Source organism: Typopeltis vanoorti, chromosome 6, assembly GCF_054136105.1.
Source record: "Typopeltis vanoorti isolate ZY-2024b chromosome 6, IOZ_Tvanoo_1.0, whole genome shotgun sequence".
Classification (NCBI taxonomy): Eukaryota; Metazoa; Arthropoda; class Arachnida; order Uropygi; family Thelyphonidae; genus Typopeltis; species Typopeltis vanoorti.
The window spans coordinates 71,911,790-71,928,294 of NC_143554.1; the positions used below are offsets into that span (position 1 = coordinate 71,911,790).

The 16,505-nt window shown below is 36.5% G+C and overlaps 1 protein-coding gene across 3 annotated transcripts in view; it reads left to right on the forward strand.

Moving 5' to 3' along the window:
- The first annotated feature begins 268 nt into the window (after positions 1–268).
- LOC150105534 (uncharacterized) overlaps positions 269–16,505 on the forward strand; it is a 120,887-nt gene continuing 104,650 nt past the window's right edge. The window contains exon 1 of one of the 3 annotated variants that reach the window (XM_090394252.1): positions 269–520. In XM_090394252.1, coding sequence (XP_090250378.1) covers positions 514–520 — 7 coding nt within the window. In that variant the 5' untranslated portion in view covers positions 269–513. Of the gene's footprint in view, positions 521–569; positions 933–16,505 lie in introns of those variants that run through there. The other 2 variants (XM_090394254.1, XM_090394253.1) reach the window with 2 other exon arrangements.

Consider the following 16,505-nt stretch of genomic DNA (forward strand, 5'->3'; position numbering starts at 1 on the left):
GAAGCGGCTACATTGTACATACATACATGCACGCATGACACACACACACACACACACACACACACACACACACACACACACACACACTGACATCTTTTGTGTATATACATAAAAGCTGGGGTATAAAAGGCAAGAAAACATTGCCACACTTTCACGTTTGTTTATATTGTTTTTAATGCTCGCTAGGAGCGTCTGCAGCGTCTCGTTGCACTCTCACTCCCAGAGCGATTATGCAGACTTGATTAATAGTTATCAGAACGAAGTGGAGCACTAAAGCGTTTTATCAATTTTTAAGTAAAAGAATAGCTTCTTACCAGCAAGTACACACTTTAACTGTATTACTGAAATGCGCTATCTTTTTGTATGAGAGACGACGACAACAGCCATATCTGCTCTTTGAGAGGGGCAATTCCTGTTCAAATACTTTCTTAGATACGAAGACATGCTTCAAGCAGTGCTGTTATCGCTGAGAGTCCAGGGTTCGCTGTGCTATTCTACCCGCACCCAGCCTACATGGTTGGTAAGCCTAATACCTATTTAATTTTCGTTTCCATGGATGTTAATTTACCTACCAGTTTTAAAATGGCGCTATTCATAATATGTGGAATTTCTTATTTAACTAACAGTATGCGAAAAGCATTTTTAAGTGTGCGACGCATTTTTTTAATATTTACTTTATCTTCTTCTGGAATAATGCAGTAATGCTGCTGTGTGGTGAAGTGTTCGGATAAAACTATTACATTCAGCTGGAGAAGCTCTGATTCCCTATTCCTCCTGGATTAGTCTTGACTGTTTAGGATAATTATGATATTTCATATAACCTTAACATCACTGAAAAGGAAAACGTTTGGAGGAATTATTTTTTAAAAAAATAATTGTAATATATAACCATTTGATTCATCGAGCCCACAAGTGGGATTTAAACGCTATACGTAAGTTCTTATATATTTGATTTTTGTGTTATTTCCTTTATTTCTTCCAGTTCTTTTTCAACCTGCGTTCGCATGTGTGCGTGTCTTTTAAGGATTGATAAAATAATTCATATAAAAAGTTTAGATAATGTATGTTTATTGCAAATATATATAGAACTTATTGCAAACATTCGTTAATGTAATCAGAATTCATGTAATAGTAACACAGAACTATATATCCATTTTTAATATCATACACATGATACTTTAAGCAGATGTTGTTTATCTGAACAGCTGTTTAAAGTTAAGATTGCGTTAATAGTTTGCAATTTATTAAATGTAAATCTGCATAGTTTATTGCAAAATGTGCGAAAATTTTTATTTTCACATGTTGTGAATAGCTTGCAACTTAAAATTCATTGTTATTAATCCAGTTAGTTGTGGAACAGAGCAGAAAGAAGAATTCTAAATTTTAATTGATTGTGTCATCATTTTGGAGGACAGCAAAGTTTCTATCATGCTGTTCCCAAAATTCTAACGATTTATACTTAAAACTGCGGGAGTAAAATATACGTAATATAATAATCTGATTGTCAAGTTTCACATCATATCATACAAAGCTTTATTAACCGGATATCCTAGAAAAAAAATAATAAATGACTGTGACTCATCTTGTACCTTGATTTATATAATGAGTGAGCAGTTTCTTGTGAAAAAGGTCTTGAAAATAAGAGGGTAAAGGTGATCTATAAAGTGAACAGCACTTTAAACAAAATCTGTTGAAAGATAGGAAGCAGAGTAAGGTCATACACCTAGTTATCAAAATTAACTGCCAATTAGGGTTGAAAATGTATTCGTAGGTTGTATCAGAAATCTTATAAAATATTCTAAAATATTAAAATAAAATGTTATATAAATATTATAAAATATTCTTGGCAGGAAGAAATATTCTTAAATAGAATTAGAAGCAGTGGGAGAAGCGCAAATTAAACGATCAGGACGCTTTGTTTCCTCTGAATGGAAATAATAGCGAAGAAAAAAATATGGTAACGCTATTGAGACAATTCACGCACATGCACAGTTTACGTATTAAAATCTTAAAATGCAGCGATGAATTAATATTTCGCGAGAGATTTATAAGAGTTATGAGTATTAAAATGCCTTTACTGTTTTGAAATAAGATTTTTTTTCTCTTGCGAGAATGTTGAAATTATGAATGTTAGCATATTCTTGATAAGTAATTTGCTATAATTATCTGTATCATACCGAAATGCTTCAAACTCTACATCTATTCTCTTGAATATTTTCTCCTTTGTTTGTAGATAGAGTCTTACAAATTTAGAAGGAATACTGTCTCTCTCATATCTCCGTATTATTGAAATTCCATTTTCTCCTCACAAAATGATATGATACTAGAACGGGATGGGTCTGAAAAATTATAATAGAACTGTAAGGCGTGAAATTTCATTCAGATTACTGAATGACGAATTAACTAGGTTAATAAATTATTTAATACAGCACTGGGCCGAAGAGTAAGGTAATGAAGCAGCTTCTTGAGGTGCGAGGAGGAACTAGTGATAATTTTAGCTGTCATAATTTATAAATCTTTGTAATATATTATTTCAGTGCAATCCTCATGGAGGCCGTAGACTGATCGCGAAGGGGAAGGCCTACATGTAGAAGTTTGCATACACAGAGCATCATCTTCAGCTCAAACTCTTATGATAATTATTAACCTCATAAAAATTTCGCCGCGATGACAATACCTGTCATATCTCAATTTGTTCGGAATCCTTTTCGACAAAACATCACACTCACATCCCTTCACACTAAAGATCGACATTTGATCCGCTCATTCAGCTATAATTCTAAAAATGACCTCGCATAGATGGCGAATCTATGGCACTCGTGCCAGAGGTGGCACGTCCGAGAATTTTGCTGGCACGTCAACGATTTACGGGTGATATCCTTTTATACGCTTATAAATTATTCAGCCTTTTTTTTTAATTGTTACAATACGTACAAGTTAAATTTTGTTTTACACGAGAGAGAGAGCAGCTATGAAGACGTGCATATGATTGATGAAATCGCGACCCAAAGACAAAGGCAACCAACAATTCTTGAGTTGAAATGCTAATTCTCTTCAACCGAATTCCATAATATCTGAAGCTTTCATAACAATATTCACTGTATATTTCTTAGTTTTAACACATTCGTGACGGGGTATCGTTTATCGTTCCGACGGAACTTCTCATTACCGGTGGGATCAATTCACACAAAGTTTCAACCCTTGGTTGAATTTTATGGCTGCTTGTTTGCGTATGAGCTGGTAGGCGAACTCACACACACACTTATTATATGGCGTGTTTCAATTCTTGGTAGAATTGTATTTGAAGTTTGCCTTTGTGATTTGTCAATGACATCGAGAATTTCAAATGCAATAAAACAAACACTTATTTTATGTAATTGAAAAATTGGACAATAGTTTTTAGTTAGATACTGTGTTTCTGATGCAACATATGGTTTTACTTGAGCAAAAGTCATATTTTCCTATACCAGTTGCCAAAAGGTGTCACACTTCTAACATCTTTCTCTAATCCAGAGTTATTTAATAATTAGGCGTGAAAATATGACTTCTGCATTACTTCAACCTTGGTATCACCTCTGGGTCTGGCTCCCACTGAAGAGACCTCAATAAAGGTGGAAATCGGTCTGGTAGTGACCCTTCCCATTATGTATAGCATTATACATATCCGCAAGGAGATGTGCTTTGCATTATGGATACTAAGGCAAGTGATGTGAAGTCAGTCTACCTTTGCCACGAGTTGCCTCAGTCCTGAAGATACTTCAGGCGCAAACTTTGTTTGCTTACACTTGGATAAAGGATTAAACTAAATATATAATTTATAGTCTAACAGAGTGAAAAATGTTCCAATGTTCAAACATTTTTCGTGTGCGAGATATATGCAAAACTTTTTAATGTCTTTTTTCATGAAGTAAAATCAGGGGTGCGAGTTATACGCGAGGACAAGTTATATTCGAGTAAATACGGTAAGCGTTTCGCAGACAAGTTGATATCCTTTTGCTGTTTCCCCTGACTTCTCAGCTGACTTCCATGGTTTGTTACAATGCATAAATATTTTTCTCACTCCCATTTTTTTTTCTTCAAACCAACATCATTAAAATCAATTTAATAATACAATAATAAATTTACAATAAATATTGTTATAAATTTATATATAAATAAATATTATAAATAAAATAAAATATTATTTATAAAATTAGAAATAATTATTTATAAAATTATAATTTATAAAATTATAATTTATAAAATATTATAAATAAATATGTATATTATAAATTTATAAATAAATAAATTAATTAAGTTAGATTAATTTTCTATTAATTTCTATTAAAAACTGCCTGGCACGTCAGCAGGTCGATTGGTAAATTTTTGTCACGCGCCGCCACGTCAGCAACCCGATTTGCAAATTTTTGGCACGCGCACATAAAAAAGGTTCGCTACCACTGTCAATGATTTCCTTTACATCAGTCGCACGTCTCTCACCAATTTATATTTCTTTCAATACCTCCATTTTCCCTAATTTTCACTTTTATTCCACCACGCTCTCTAACATTTCAGCATGGATAATGCTCATTTTTGCAACAGTTCCGTAGTACGTCATTGTAAATTCAGTTTATTAGTAATAATAGGGAAGGTAAGCTAATCTCATCCTTATTCTCTGTTATGTTTTTCGAATACTTTCGTTCTGTGGCCAGTTTCTCTATTGTGTAGAAGGAAAACCTCTATTGTAGACCGACTACAACGGCCTTCAGCAAAAAAAGTTCTAATGTTCTTTATACATTAATTGAGATATGGTAGCAACAAATATTGCTAATGACAGCTTGGGGTGTAAAGTTTATTATTTGTAATGAAGACGTTCGATTTTATTTCCATATATGGATAAGCAATACATCCAATTTGTAGTTCAGCTTTAAGCGTTTCAGCATATCCGGATCCATACCAATGTAGCTGTAGCGTACGTCATTTTGTCCTGTAACTATGGCGAGGAAGTTACTTTTGCTGGCTATACTTTTTTATGTATAATGATATAAAATTGCAAGATTGAGATTAGGTGGTTGCCACAAAATTGGTCCTTTTCTAACCACCTGTTAGTCACTTGTTCAAGAAATGGCATGCAAATTTTTCGTGTTTCCAAAATGTGTTATATCTAGTGAAAATGATTAGAACTTTGAACTGTGGAAGAGCATAAATTTGTAACATAGAAAAAGGAGTGCTGTTTATTATTTGCTCTGTAAGAAAAATGGGACTGGCGCTTCTATGTTTGCAAGAGCACTCTACACATTTACACATTCACTTTAATGGATAATCCATTTAATTCATTAAAGATATTTAATAGATAAACTAGAGCTCGAAAATCGACAATTGCGCCTGTTTGTATTTCCTGAAATGTTGAAGGGTAGTTTCGTCTGAAGGCACCACTCTATGAGAAAATTGCCATCTTTCACACAATATTTTCAAAGATAATTGTATCGAATTCAAAACAGGCTTGTCAAAACGATATGCAAAGTGTAAGGTTATATCAGAATATTTTGAAGCAATTGTAAACAAGAGATCGAAGAATTTTACCAGACTTAAAAAGTAGCCGGCTTCTTCACATTTCGTCAAGATGGCGAAAAATCGCTCTGAATAGTTTCTCATTGAACATTGCCGGTTTAAAGAACCCGGCAATGTTGAAAAATGTTATATATAATACCAAACCTGAGAACTGCTGAGAAACTATTCAGAGCGATTTTTCGCCATCTTCACGAAATGTGAAGAAGCCGGCTACTTTTTTAAGTCTGGTAAAATTCTTCGATCTGACAACATTTTCATCAACAGCGCGTTAGCCTGATAGATTCCATAAATTCTTCGTCCCGGAATCACTAAATTTGTGTCATAACATATACAGTTTTTGTTTTTGTTGTACTATCGTCAACCGAAGGGGAAGGGTATCCTTATGTGGAAACTGGGACAGGGGTTAACAGGGTGTGGACCTATATATCTTACCCATTCGTTACGTGTAACACTGATAAGATCTAATTAACAATTAAATAATCGCTATTTCTAATTTAAAGACTAATTGGAACACTCAAATACCTATAGTTTCTTATAAAGAATCTGGTTACTGGCATCACATTACGATGTAGATAGTCTACATGCACACTCAACTATTCCTTGGGAATTTTTAACGAAGTATAACATTCATGCTCTGTCTGATTAGATTTTCACCCTGCAACAATTTTACATCTCACAAAATTAATCTTTATTTAAAAAGTCACAGAAAAACATTCGAATAAATGCAAAAAAAAAAAAAAACCCTCAAATCAGTCAAAGTAACTAAGTTTGCAAATTATATTGAAAAGTTGCAGAATGTGAGCGTTTTGATACTTTTCTTCTTCCGATAACAAAGCCACGTCCTTATAGTCATTTTTTATCGGCAATATGGTTGGATAAAGATTTTGTGTTTTTTTAAATGTGTTAAAAATAACTTTGAACCCAAACCTTTAGACTTTTGATTCATTATTAGTATGGGCTTTATAGTTCGAATCCTATGTAGGCCGCGAAGAATCTTAATAAGATCAAACTGACGGCATAGAAGTACTTTGGCCTAAAAGACATAGACTCTCTCTCTCCATGGAACTTTTTAGTCGCCTTTTATTAGGGCACTGATTAGGGTTCACTGGCTTGACAGGTGTTTTGAACCGTTGTTTCTCATCAGGCTCAGGCAGAAACCTAAGAGAACAAAAACTCTCTGTTCAATACCATAACCGTCCCATTATGAAGTTATGATTATTATTATTATTGCGTGACACCTCTAGGGAGTCTAAAGACTCATCGAGGGAGGACACCTACTCTACAAACTCTCCGTGTCCACCACGAAAATCCCACCAACTATAGCGAACCGCAACTACCATCATCATCTACACCGCCATCTACCACCACTAGTATTTTCACAGACAATTACAAACATCCATGCCCCACGACGGGATTCGAACCCGCAGCCTTTTGGCTAGAAAGTAGATACGCTAACCACTCGGCCAATCAGGCTGGCAAAAGTTCCTCTAGTCGGCGACTAGAATCGAACTCGTGATCCTCTTTCTTCGGGCAGTTTAGCGCTGAGGAGTGTAACCACCACTTCCACTGAGCTACATAGGCAAGTTATGTGCTTCATAATGATAATCTTCTTTATATTCTTCATATTTCACTTCTATGCATAAGTTTATTCTCATAAACTGTGTGGCAATAACAATAGGAACTTTTATATTTCATTCATTTGGCTTAAAAAAAGATGATGGATGTCTAATATCCTCATTTCATATTACTATCTTGCCAAATTGAAGCTTTTTAGGCTCTATAATTATAATTATGCAATTAACGAGAGTTCATTTATGAAGAGTAGAACTTACTAACATGGAACTTCTTAGTATTGAACAGAGAGTTTTCGCCCTCTTGTTTTTCCGTTTGATCTCTGATTAGAACAGTAGGTTTGTGCACGCCTGCGGGCTTTGTTAGTCACTACCTAGCATGTTTTTGCCTGCCGCTGCTCTCAGCTGACGCTAGACATGTGGTAGTTTTTTGCCTGATGCTGCCTTCAGCTAACACTTGACGAAGTGATGGACTGAGGTTCAGCTCAGAGTTATCAGGGCGAGCGCAGAGATTCATAAGGGATCCATAGCCCTGAAACTACTTAAGGAGTGCCCTTCTACAGTAGGTCACTCACAAGTTGTGGGACATGGGAACTTTGAACAGCTTATTTCCTGTACGCCCATGCATACCAGCCGTTTTGCCTATAACTTCGCTGAACGAAGGCTTGGCGCGGTTGTGGTACCCCCCCCCCCCCTTGTTTGTGCAGGGTTGATGTTCAGCTCAGTTTTCAGGCGGATTTTTTCAGAGAGTGACCCTTTCAGGCACTGATTATTTGTCAGCTATTTGAGACAGTAATTCCCTTTGAGATGCTGACGTTTGCAGATATTGGACAGTGGCCTTTCTAGTTTCGCCCGTTCCAAGCTTTTGGAACTCGGGAACATTTCATTCTCTGACTAGAACAGTAGGTTTGTGCACGCCGGTGAATTTGTCTCCTGCTTTTCTAAGCGAAGATTAGCGCAATGACAGTATTTGCCTCCGGTTGTACATGGCTGAGGTTCGACTCAGTTTTTGGGTTCCAGATTCCAGGGGAGTGACACTTTTGGGTACTGATTAGTTTTGCATCAGTTTGAAACAATGACACTTTGGAGCACTGACAAGTTTGCAGCTACTGGATGGTTGCCTTTCAAAGGTCGCCTGTTCCAAGTTTTTGGAAGTTAGGTAGCTTTAACATTTGCTTCCCTTGGTCTTTGATAAGAATAGTAGGTCCATGCACGCCGATAAGTTTTATCCGTTCCAGCTTAAAAAAAAGATGACGGATGTCTAATATACTTATATTATATTACTGTCTTTCCAAATTGAAACCGTCTGGGGTCTATAATTTTGTATTACACTTAATAAGAACTTTTCAAAGATGAGTTAGCCGATCTCATGCTTTCTGGCAGATTTGCCCGCAGAACAGGAAATTCGGCCAGACTTACGCAATTGACAGAAATAAAATACATTGCTTCGTAACCTTAGTTGCTCTATAATTTCTAACAGCAACAACATACGTCAATCTGTTCTTATCAAGAAAATGTTCATTTTTTTCTCTGGTAGTAGTTCTCTTAATACTCATATCAATATATCAATTATATTGATATGAGTTATATCAATATCTGATAGTATGGTAAAATACAGGGTGGCCATAAAATAACTTTCCCTTATTGGAGGCATCTGTAGCTAAAACCAATAAATGGAATGAGATCAAATTTTATATTGAGACTTTTAAAGGCATAGGGAGATGATTTCCGTGAAAAAAAAAAGATTTAGTAGAAAAAGTCACCTATAGTGGAAATTTCGGCGCTGGCGGAGCCGAAAATAAGCTGATAATTATATGATAGGCAGATAAAGTGGAATAATAGCATTTCGACGGTGTAAGCGACAGCCCCGTCACTCATTCCAGCTGGATATGTGGCGCGTGACAATGATAATAAGAATAATAATAATTAAACTAAAACAACAACTTGCGAGAGACACAGAAATTAATGTAGTGATTGAACTCGGCCACACATTGAACGTTCAGTACAGCGCCTTTTACGACAGTTTCAGTAATGAGAGGGTTATCAGTCAGTTCTTTCTGACGGCATGGCCGCCTCGATCTCCGGACATCACTCCATGTGACTTTGGCTGTGGGGGGTATTTAAAATCCGTTGTGTATATTGGTGGCGTTTCTAACTTGCATGTTTTGAAAGAGAACATAAAACAGGCTGTTATGAACATCCAGTCCGACTCCTTACGCTCAGCTGTAGAGCATGTCGCACCCCAGATGCAATTTGTTGTACACGAGAAAGGTCAGCACATTGAAAATCGTGTATATGGTCCAGGGGATCCTGATTCTGATGAATAAAACATTATTTCCTGTGAGTTCAATCACTACATTAATTTCTGTGTCTCTCGCAAGTTGTTGTTTTAGTTTAATTATTATTATTATCATTGTCACGCGCCACATATCCAGCTGGAATGAGTGACGGGGCTGTCGCTTACACCGTCGAAATGTTATTATTCCATTTTATCTGCCTTTCATGTAATTATCAGCTTATTTTCGGCTCCTCCAGCGCCGAAATTTCCCCTATCTGCGACTTTTGCCTAGTAAATCTTTTTTTTTTTTCACGGAAATCATCTCCCCATGCCTTCAAAAGTCTCAATATAAAATTTGGTCTCATTCCATTTATTGGTTTTAGCTACAGATACCTCCAATGAGGGAAAGTTATTTTATGGTCACCCTGTATATATCAGGATAGTAGTCGGTTTCCCTATCACTTGCTAGACTCATTTATCAATAATGATAAAATACTAGTCTTGAAGAAGACTGAACAACAGAAATAACATTTACGAGCAGAGTCGCAATGTTAATACGGTAGTTAATATCAATGAAAGTAATCGATGTTTTATGATGATTCATCTAAGACAGCTTTTCCCAAACTTAACATAGTCTCATTGCATCAGTTATATAGTTTTCAACTATATAAATGGGAACTATAGAAATTAAGTGGATATTAAATCCAACATAATTTCAGAGCCGAATACAGAAACTATAAAAGTTTCGAATTAATTGACCAGAGAGCTTGCGGTAATACACTCGCCGCCATACTACGAGTTGCCCTAGCTGAACCTAATAGGAAGCACGCACGCCGAAGAGCCCGTATATTCGCCTCCTATTGGTCCATTTTGCTGAGGTTTCATTGGTCTGACAGCTATTTCAAGCTGATTGGTTTTCGTCAGAGACACGGTTTAAGTAAAGACCTAAAAAAAATCGCTAAAAATTAGGCAATCCCCAGGACCACTCCCTACGAGTGACCGAAAGATCGTCCAACTCAGCGTTGGTTCCACTCAGTGACAGGCTCATCCTATCACTGAACAGAACCGCTCATATTCCAGGAAAAAGCACCCACCGACACGGTCCACATCCTCCCCGGAGACTCAAAATGATCTCTCAGGCAACCCCCCCCCGAGGTCTAACCCCCACCCCCTTCACCGGGAACAAAATTCCGGAAGAAACCGAGGAGAGCAAAAACTCTCAGTACTATGAACCTCGAAGCGTCGGAGAGGTGTATTTTCCGTAAACGAACTCTCGGTTGTTGCGTAAAGTATTTACGAAAAATAAAGAGCCAAAAGGCTTCGATTCGGCGATGCAAATTTATATAAATTAAGTGAATATTCAATCCAACATAATTTCAGAGCCGAATAATTCCGCGTGCTTCCTATTAGGTTTGACTAGGGCAACTCGTCGTATGGCGGCGAGTGTATTCCCGCAAGCTCTCTGGTCAATTTTCAATACGAAACTTTTATAGTTTCTGTATTCGGCTCTGAAATTATGTTGGATTGAAAATCCACTTAATTTATATGATTTTGCATCGCCGAATTGAAGCCTTTTGGCTCTTCATTTTTAGTGAAAAGTTGGGAATCTTTTTTTTTTTCAGTATTTTTTTGCGGCCTATCGCTTATATATACGTGCATGTAGCTAACTGAATTAAATGAGCAGGTTTGTAATACAAAGAAAAATATGTAGTATTTTTACTGGTATATCTAGTTGTTTGTTAACCGGCCAGAAATAAGTGTGTTCTTTATATGTGAGTAAGAGTGCATGTTGCTAAACTTGAATAAATGATAATTATGCATTTCTGTCATCCTGTTTCAATTTAAATCGTTTATAGCTTGATTTTCTGTAATTTCCAGCCATTTATTACTCCAATAAGCGCGGTGGGACACCGGACAATGAAATTCATCTTCCAACCTGAAGACGACCACAAACATTGATGCCCAGAGTGGGATGCTAAAATATACTTTAAAGTAGCTCTAACATATACTTCGAAATAGCTTTAAATCAAATCTTGAAGGCGCAATACATTTCCTATATCATTCATGTATATTATGAATAAGTTAGATAATTATATTTGGACTATTTAAGGTATTTTTGTATGAAAATTAAAATGAAAAAAAAATGCCCGAATCGCGTATTTATTTTATTTAATAATTTATTATTATAATTACGGCTATTTTGCCTGCTTCAGTTTAGGAGTGACCCGGTTTAAATGTCACTGGCTATTTACTCACGGATTCTTAGGGCATTGTAGATGTAAATTTACCAAAAAGTATATGTAGCATAAGGAAGAGAAATTTACACATACCTTTTTCTGGGTGTTGCGGCTTTTCTTCTTTCTGCGATGTCCAAAAACTACTGAGTGTGTGGAGGGGGGGTAGGCAATTTGGGAGAATTAAATTAGAAAATACCGGGTTTTTTCCCAGTAATATATATATAAACATATATATTATATTATTATATTATATAGGGTGGGGAAAAGGTGAAAGGGTTGATTTTTTATATAGGGAGGAGGAAGGGGAAAAGGGGGTTGACGGGGTGCGGTCCGTTTCGACTATTCTTGGTCGTCATCTGAACACATTGGGAAAGTGGATGCTATGTCAGGTCGGGTAGGTGCTTCTGTTTTTGAAGTGTATGTGTTATCGCCTATTGGTCGGGGTTGTGGGAAAACAAAAAACCGGGTTTTTTTAATTTAATTCTCCCAAATTGCCTACCCCCCCCCCTCCACACACTCAGTAGTTTTTGGACATCACAGAAAGAAGAAAAGCCGCAACACCCAGAAAAAGGTATGTGTAAATTTCTCTTCCTTATGCTACATATACTTTTTGGTAAATTTACATCTACAATGCCCTAAGAATCCGTGAGTAAATAGCCAATGGCATTTAAAGAAGGGCACTCCTAAACTGAAGCAGGCAAAATAGCCGTAATTTATAATAGTTTATTAAGAGGAGTAACATGGGAATTTTCCCAGAAATAATATACATTATTTAATAAGGTTTGCCAACCTAATATAACAAAGCTATTCACTTCGATAGCTCAGAGGAAATATCTGGAATAACAAATATAGGATATTACGACTGCTGCTCAATGCTCCCTGAATACAGTAAAAACAATCAGGCATGAACTAGAGACTTGCAATGGTGACTACGAGGATGTAGCAAGAAGAAAGATCCCTAGCAGACGATCTGATTGCGTTCGTACAGCAGAATTCCTCGCAAATCTGCAGGAACAGGTGTTGAAGAACCCTGGCATTGGAATTCGGGCTTTGTTCGTGGAGTTGCTAACTGTAGTCAAGCCCTGGATAACAAGTGTAGCCAATGGTAGGCCGTATGTATGGCAGCAGGATTCGGCCCCTTGCCACACCTCTGGGAAAAGTCAAAAATGGTTGTCTGAAAATTTCTACGACTTCACCAGTCCAAATGTTTGGCCTCCAAACTCCCCAGACCTTAACCCCATGGATTATTTTGTATGGGGCGCAGTTGAAAAAGACACCAATCGCACTTCCAGTAATACAAAAGCCCAGTTAATGGATAAAATTAAAACAGTTTTTGCGGCCCTTCCCAGGGAGACTGTAGCATCAGCTTGTTCGAGGTTCCGAAGCAGAATTGAAGCTGTGATCGATGCTAATGGTGGTTATTTTGAGTAAATCTTGTTGATAGTATTGTAATTAACTCTGCCTGTAATGTTTTTTTGTCAATTCATTAAATTTAATAGATACAAAGAAGATTTTCTTTTTCCTTACGAAACTGTCAAATTTATCCCGAACACCCTGTATGTATCTGGATAGCAATTCGATATCGCTCTCTCTCTCTCTCTCTCTCTCTCTCACACACACACACACACACACACACACACACACACACACACACACACACACACACACACACACACACACACACACACACACACACACACACACACACACACACACACACAGAGCAATTCGTTAAGATATTAGACATGAATGGCGAATGTTTTAAGTATATTGGCTACAGATTTTAATGTTTTCCTGATGTTGCGAAGCTCAAAGAATGTATTTTTTTACGAGGACAATCAAGAAAATTAACTCAGACGAAGAGTTTGAAGAAACATTTATCGCAACCAAAAAGAAGCTTGGATTAATTTTAAAAAAATGTAATTGCTAAATATGTTCGGAATAAAGACCATGATTTCAAAACACGCAGAGCTAAACATATAATTAACAATGAAAAATCAAGTTATAATGATACCAGATTGAAATCTCATTTCTTACACTTTCATTTAGCGTTTCCAGCGAATGTTGGTGCAATAATGAAGAGTAGAGTGGAAAATTTCACGATGGCATAAAAGAGATGGAAGTGGTGTCCGCATGATAATTAAAAACAGATTGAGGAGGATTGAGTTGTAAACCACTCATATCATAATGTTGAAGACACCATATTAACTTTCATTCCACTCATACAATGGCAAAGACGGCTAGAAATATTCCATAAATTCAACTGACATGTTGATCAAAGATAGGCTGTCGAATAATTTGCTATAAAAGGTTCACTTAAGGTAAAGTGATATCTGGTGATTGCATTTACATTATCACATCGATTTTTGTTTCAGGAGAAGAAAAATAAAATAGACTAAAATATGCTATCGTACAGATAGCATATTTTTAGTCTGATAGCACAGTTAACAATGCAAGCCCTGATTGAGATTTGAACATGGATCTTTCCAGTCAGGGCATCTGTTCAAATGGGTACACTGAACTGTCTGTTCAATAGCTGGGATGTTCATAGAATAATAGTATGCATATTCACACACACACACACACACACACACACACACACACACACACACACACACACACACACACACACACACACACACACACACACACACACACACACACACACACACACACACACACACACACACACACACACTATTATTACAGAACATGTGTAATATTTCAGCGTCTTTTAGCGCAATTGAGAGGGCGTCGCGACGAGACTTGGATTCTACTATCAAACAGATGAGAAACTTTAATGAATGTTTCTTACAGAGAAATAGGGTTTTCATCTAACAAAATAGGCAAAGTGGCTGGAGTATATTCATAATTAACTGACATAATATGCTGGTCTAATGGCCTGGAGTGTCGTATTTTTCCAACCAAACCAACCTCCACCGGTCAATATTTCAAGACAGTCACAGATTGCCCGTTACTAGTCTAGTTTACAAAATCTTCATCTGGAATGAGAAGATCATAGAAAGACAGCTAAAGTTATAAGTAAAACCATCGACATAAATGTACTTTATGAAAGTGTCAAGGTCCGATTAAATTGAATTGGAAGAGAATGAAATGACGATTAAAGCAAACACTTAGTCCTGTTTACTACAGAAAAGCAAGCACTTAGCTATACTGCAGCGCCAGAACCAGTGAGCTCTGGTTATTGTTATGATTCGGTGGCATTAGTCACGAAAGCAAAATACACGGATAGCAGTGGTAGTGACAGAGCGGAGAGACACTGAGACATGCTTACTAATCATTTTCACGTCTAGCCAGTTGACTAAGTTGATTAAACCAGTTGACCATCTTATATGAGCTACTTATTAAAGGTAAGCAAGAGACTCAAGGAATAACTATTGAAAGATACAGATTACGGAAAGAGTGTGAATTAGAAAACTCAGGTGTGAATTAATTAGAAAACTCAGGTGTGAATTAATTTGAAAACAAAGATGCAAAGTAAATTTCGGAGATAATTTGAATGCAATAACAACTGTTAACGAATTTTGTATATAATGGAATTCGTTTTGGTCACTGTAACAAAAGAGTAAAAGAAGAAAAGGAAGTCACATGATTAGTAATATAACTACGGAAAAATAAATATTCATTGGTCAAGAAACAAGCTTTTAAAAGTACCCATCAGAAACAACGATTTCACCAACATTCTTTATCTCGTATGTCACGCAGTCGAGCCTGTCTTAATGTCGAGCAATAAAGTTCTCTCGCTGGATGTTAAAGGAACTGCACGTGCATGACAGTTGCTGAAAGACCTCGACAATACAATTGAGAGCTAGTATCGAACCCGGATATTGAGAGCTAGTACTAAACTATTCAGTAATAAGGGGATGGGGAAAGCACGAGTAATGAACTGTTAACATTTTGTTGGATTACGAAAAGTCAGAGATATTAAAAAATAACAGCTGAGTTGATGAATATGTAAAAAAGCAGAGGTGATGAATATGGAATGCGTATCTAAATTTCGGATGAGTCTTAAACTTCAACATAGTTTTATTTTAATGTCAATTCTATCCACGAATGGTAAGAAACAAATAGCACATTTTAGTCTTGTCTGAGCTATGGATTAGCTAACCCGGAAAACCTACTTTCACTTTTATAAGCTATCCCAGGCCTTCACTGTGGACGATGACGGGCGGTCTCACACCGAGCAGATGAAAATCATTTCCACCTTAAAGACATTCACAAACAACATCCATACTGCAGTTAGGATTCGAACCTATGATGTATACGTTGTACAGCTGAAACGCTATTTATTCAGCCAACTAGACCATCATTGCGCTAGTATTGTGAGTGCGAAAGTTTTCATGTAAAATGCAAAAAAAAATAAAAAGAAAAAAAAAATTCTAAACATTTTATCTAAAAGGAAACGTTTAGATAAAATTTTGATAATTAATTAAAATGTAGTCGTGAGAGTCCTTGATGTTAATACATTAAATGAAAGATTTATTTAATAAAAAAAAAAATAGAATTTTTGGTTTACAAAAACTGTTGTGATTACACTGAATTATCGCTGGCTACGGCAACTCTGATATATGGGACAGAATGTTTTACTAACAGAAAAGTTGATATTTCAAATGCATCGAGAATTATGCCAACTTGGTTAACCAATGAAAGAACTCCTCCTTTCCAACCACGAGACTGCGATTTCGAATTCCCACAGGGGCATGGAAGTTGGTGAAAATATTTAGGTAGTAGACACTATTAGACAACCACTGCGCTAATAGCTTCACGACGTGCACAGCAAGGTATAAGGATAAGGTAAGGTGCGGAAATACAATTCAGGAAATTATATTCATTATTATCCTTTACTCA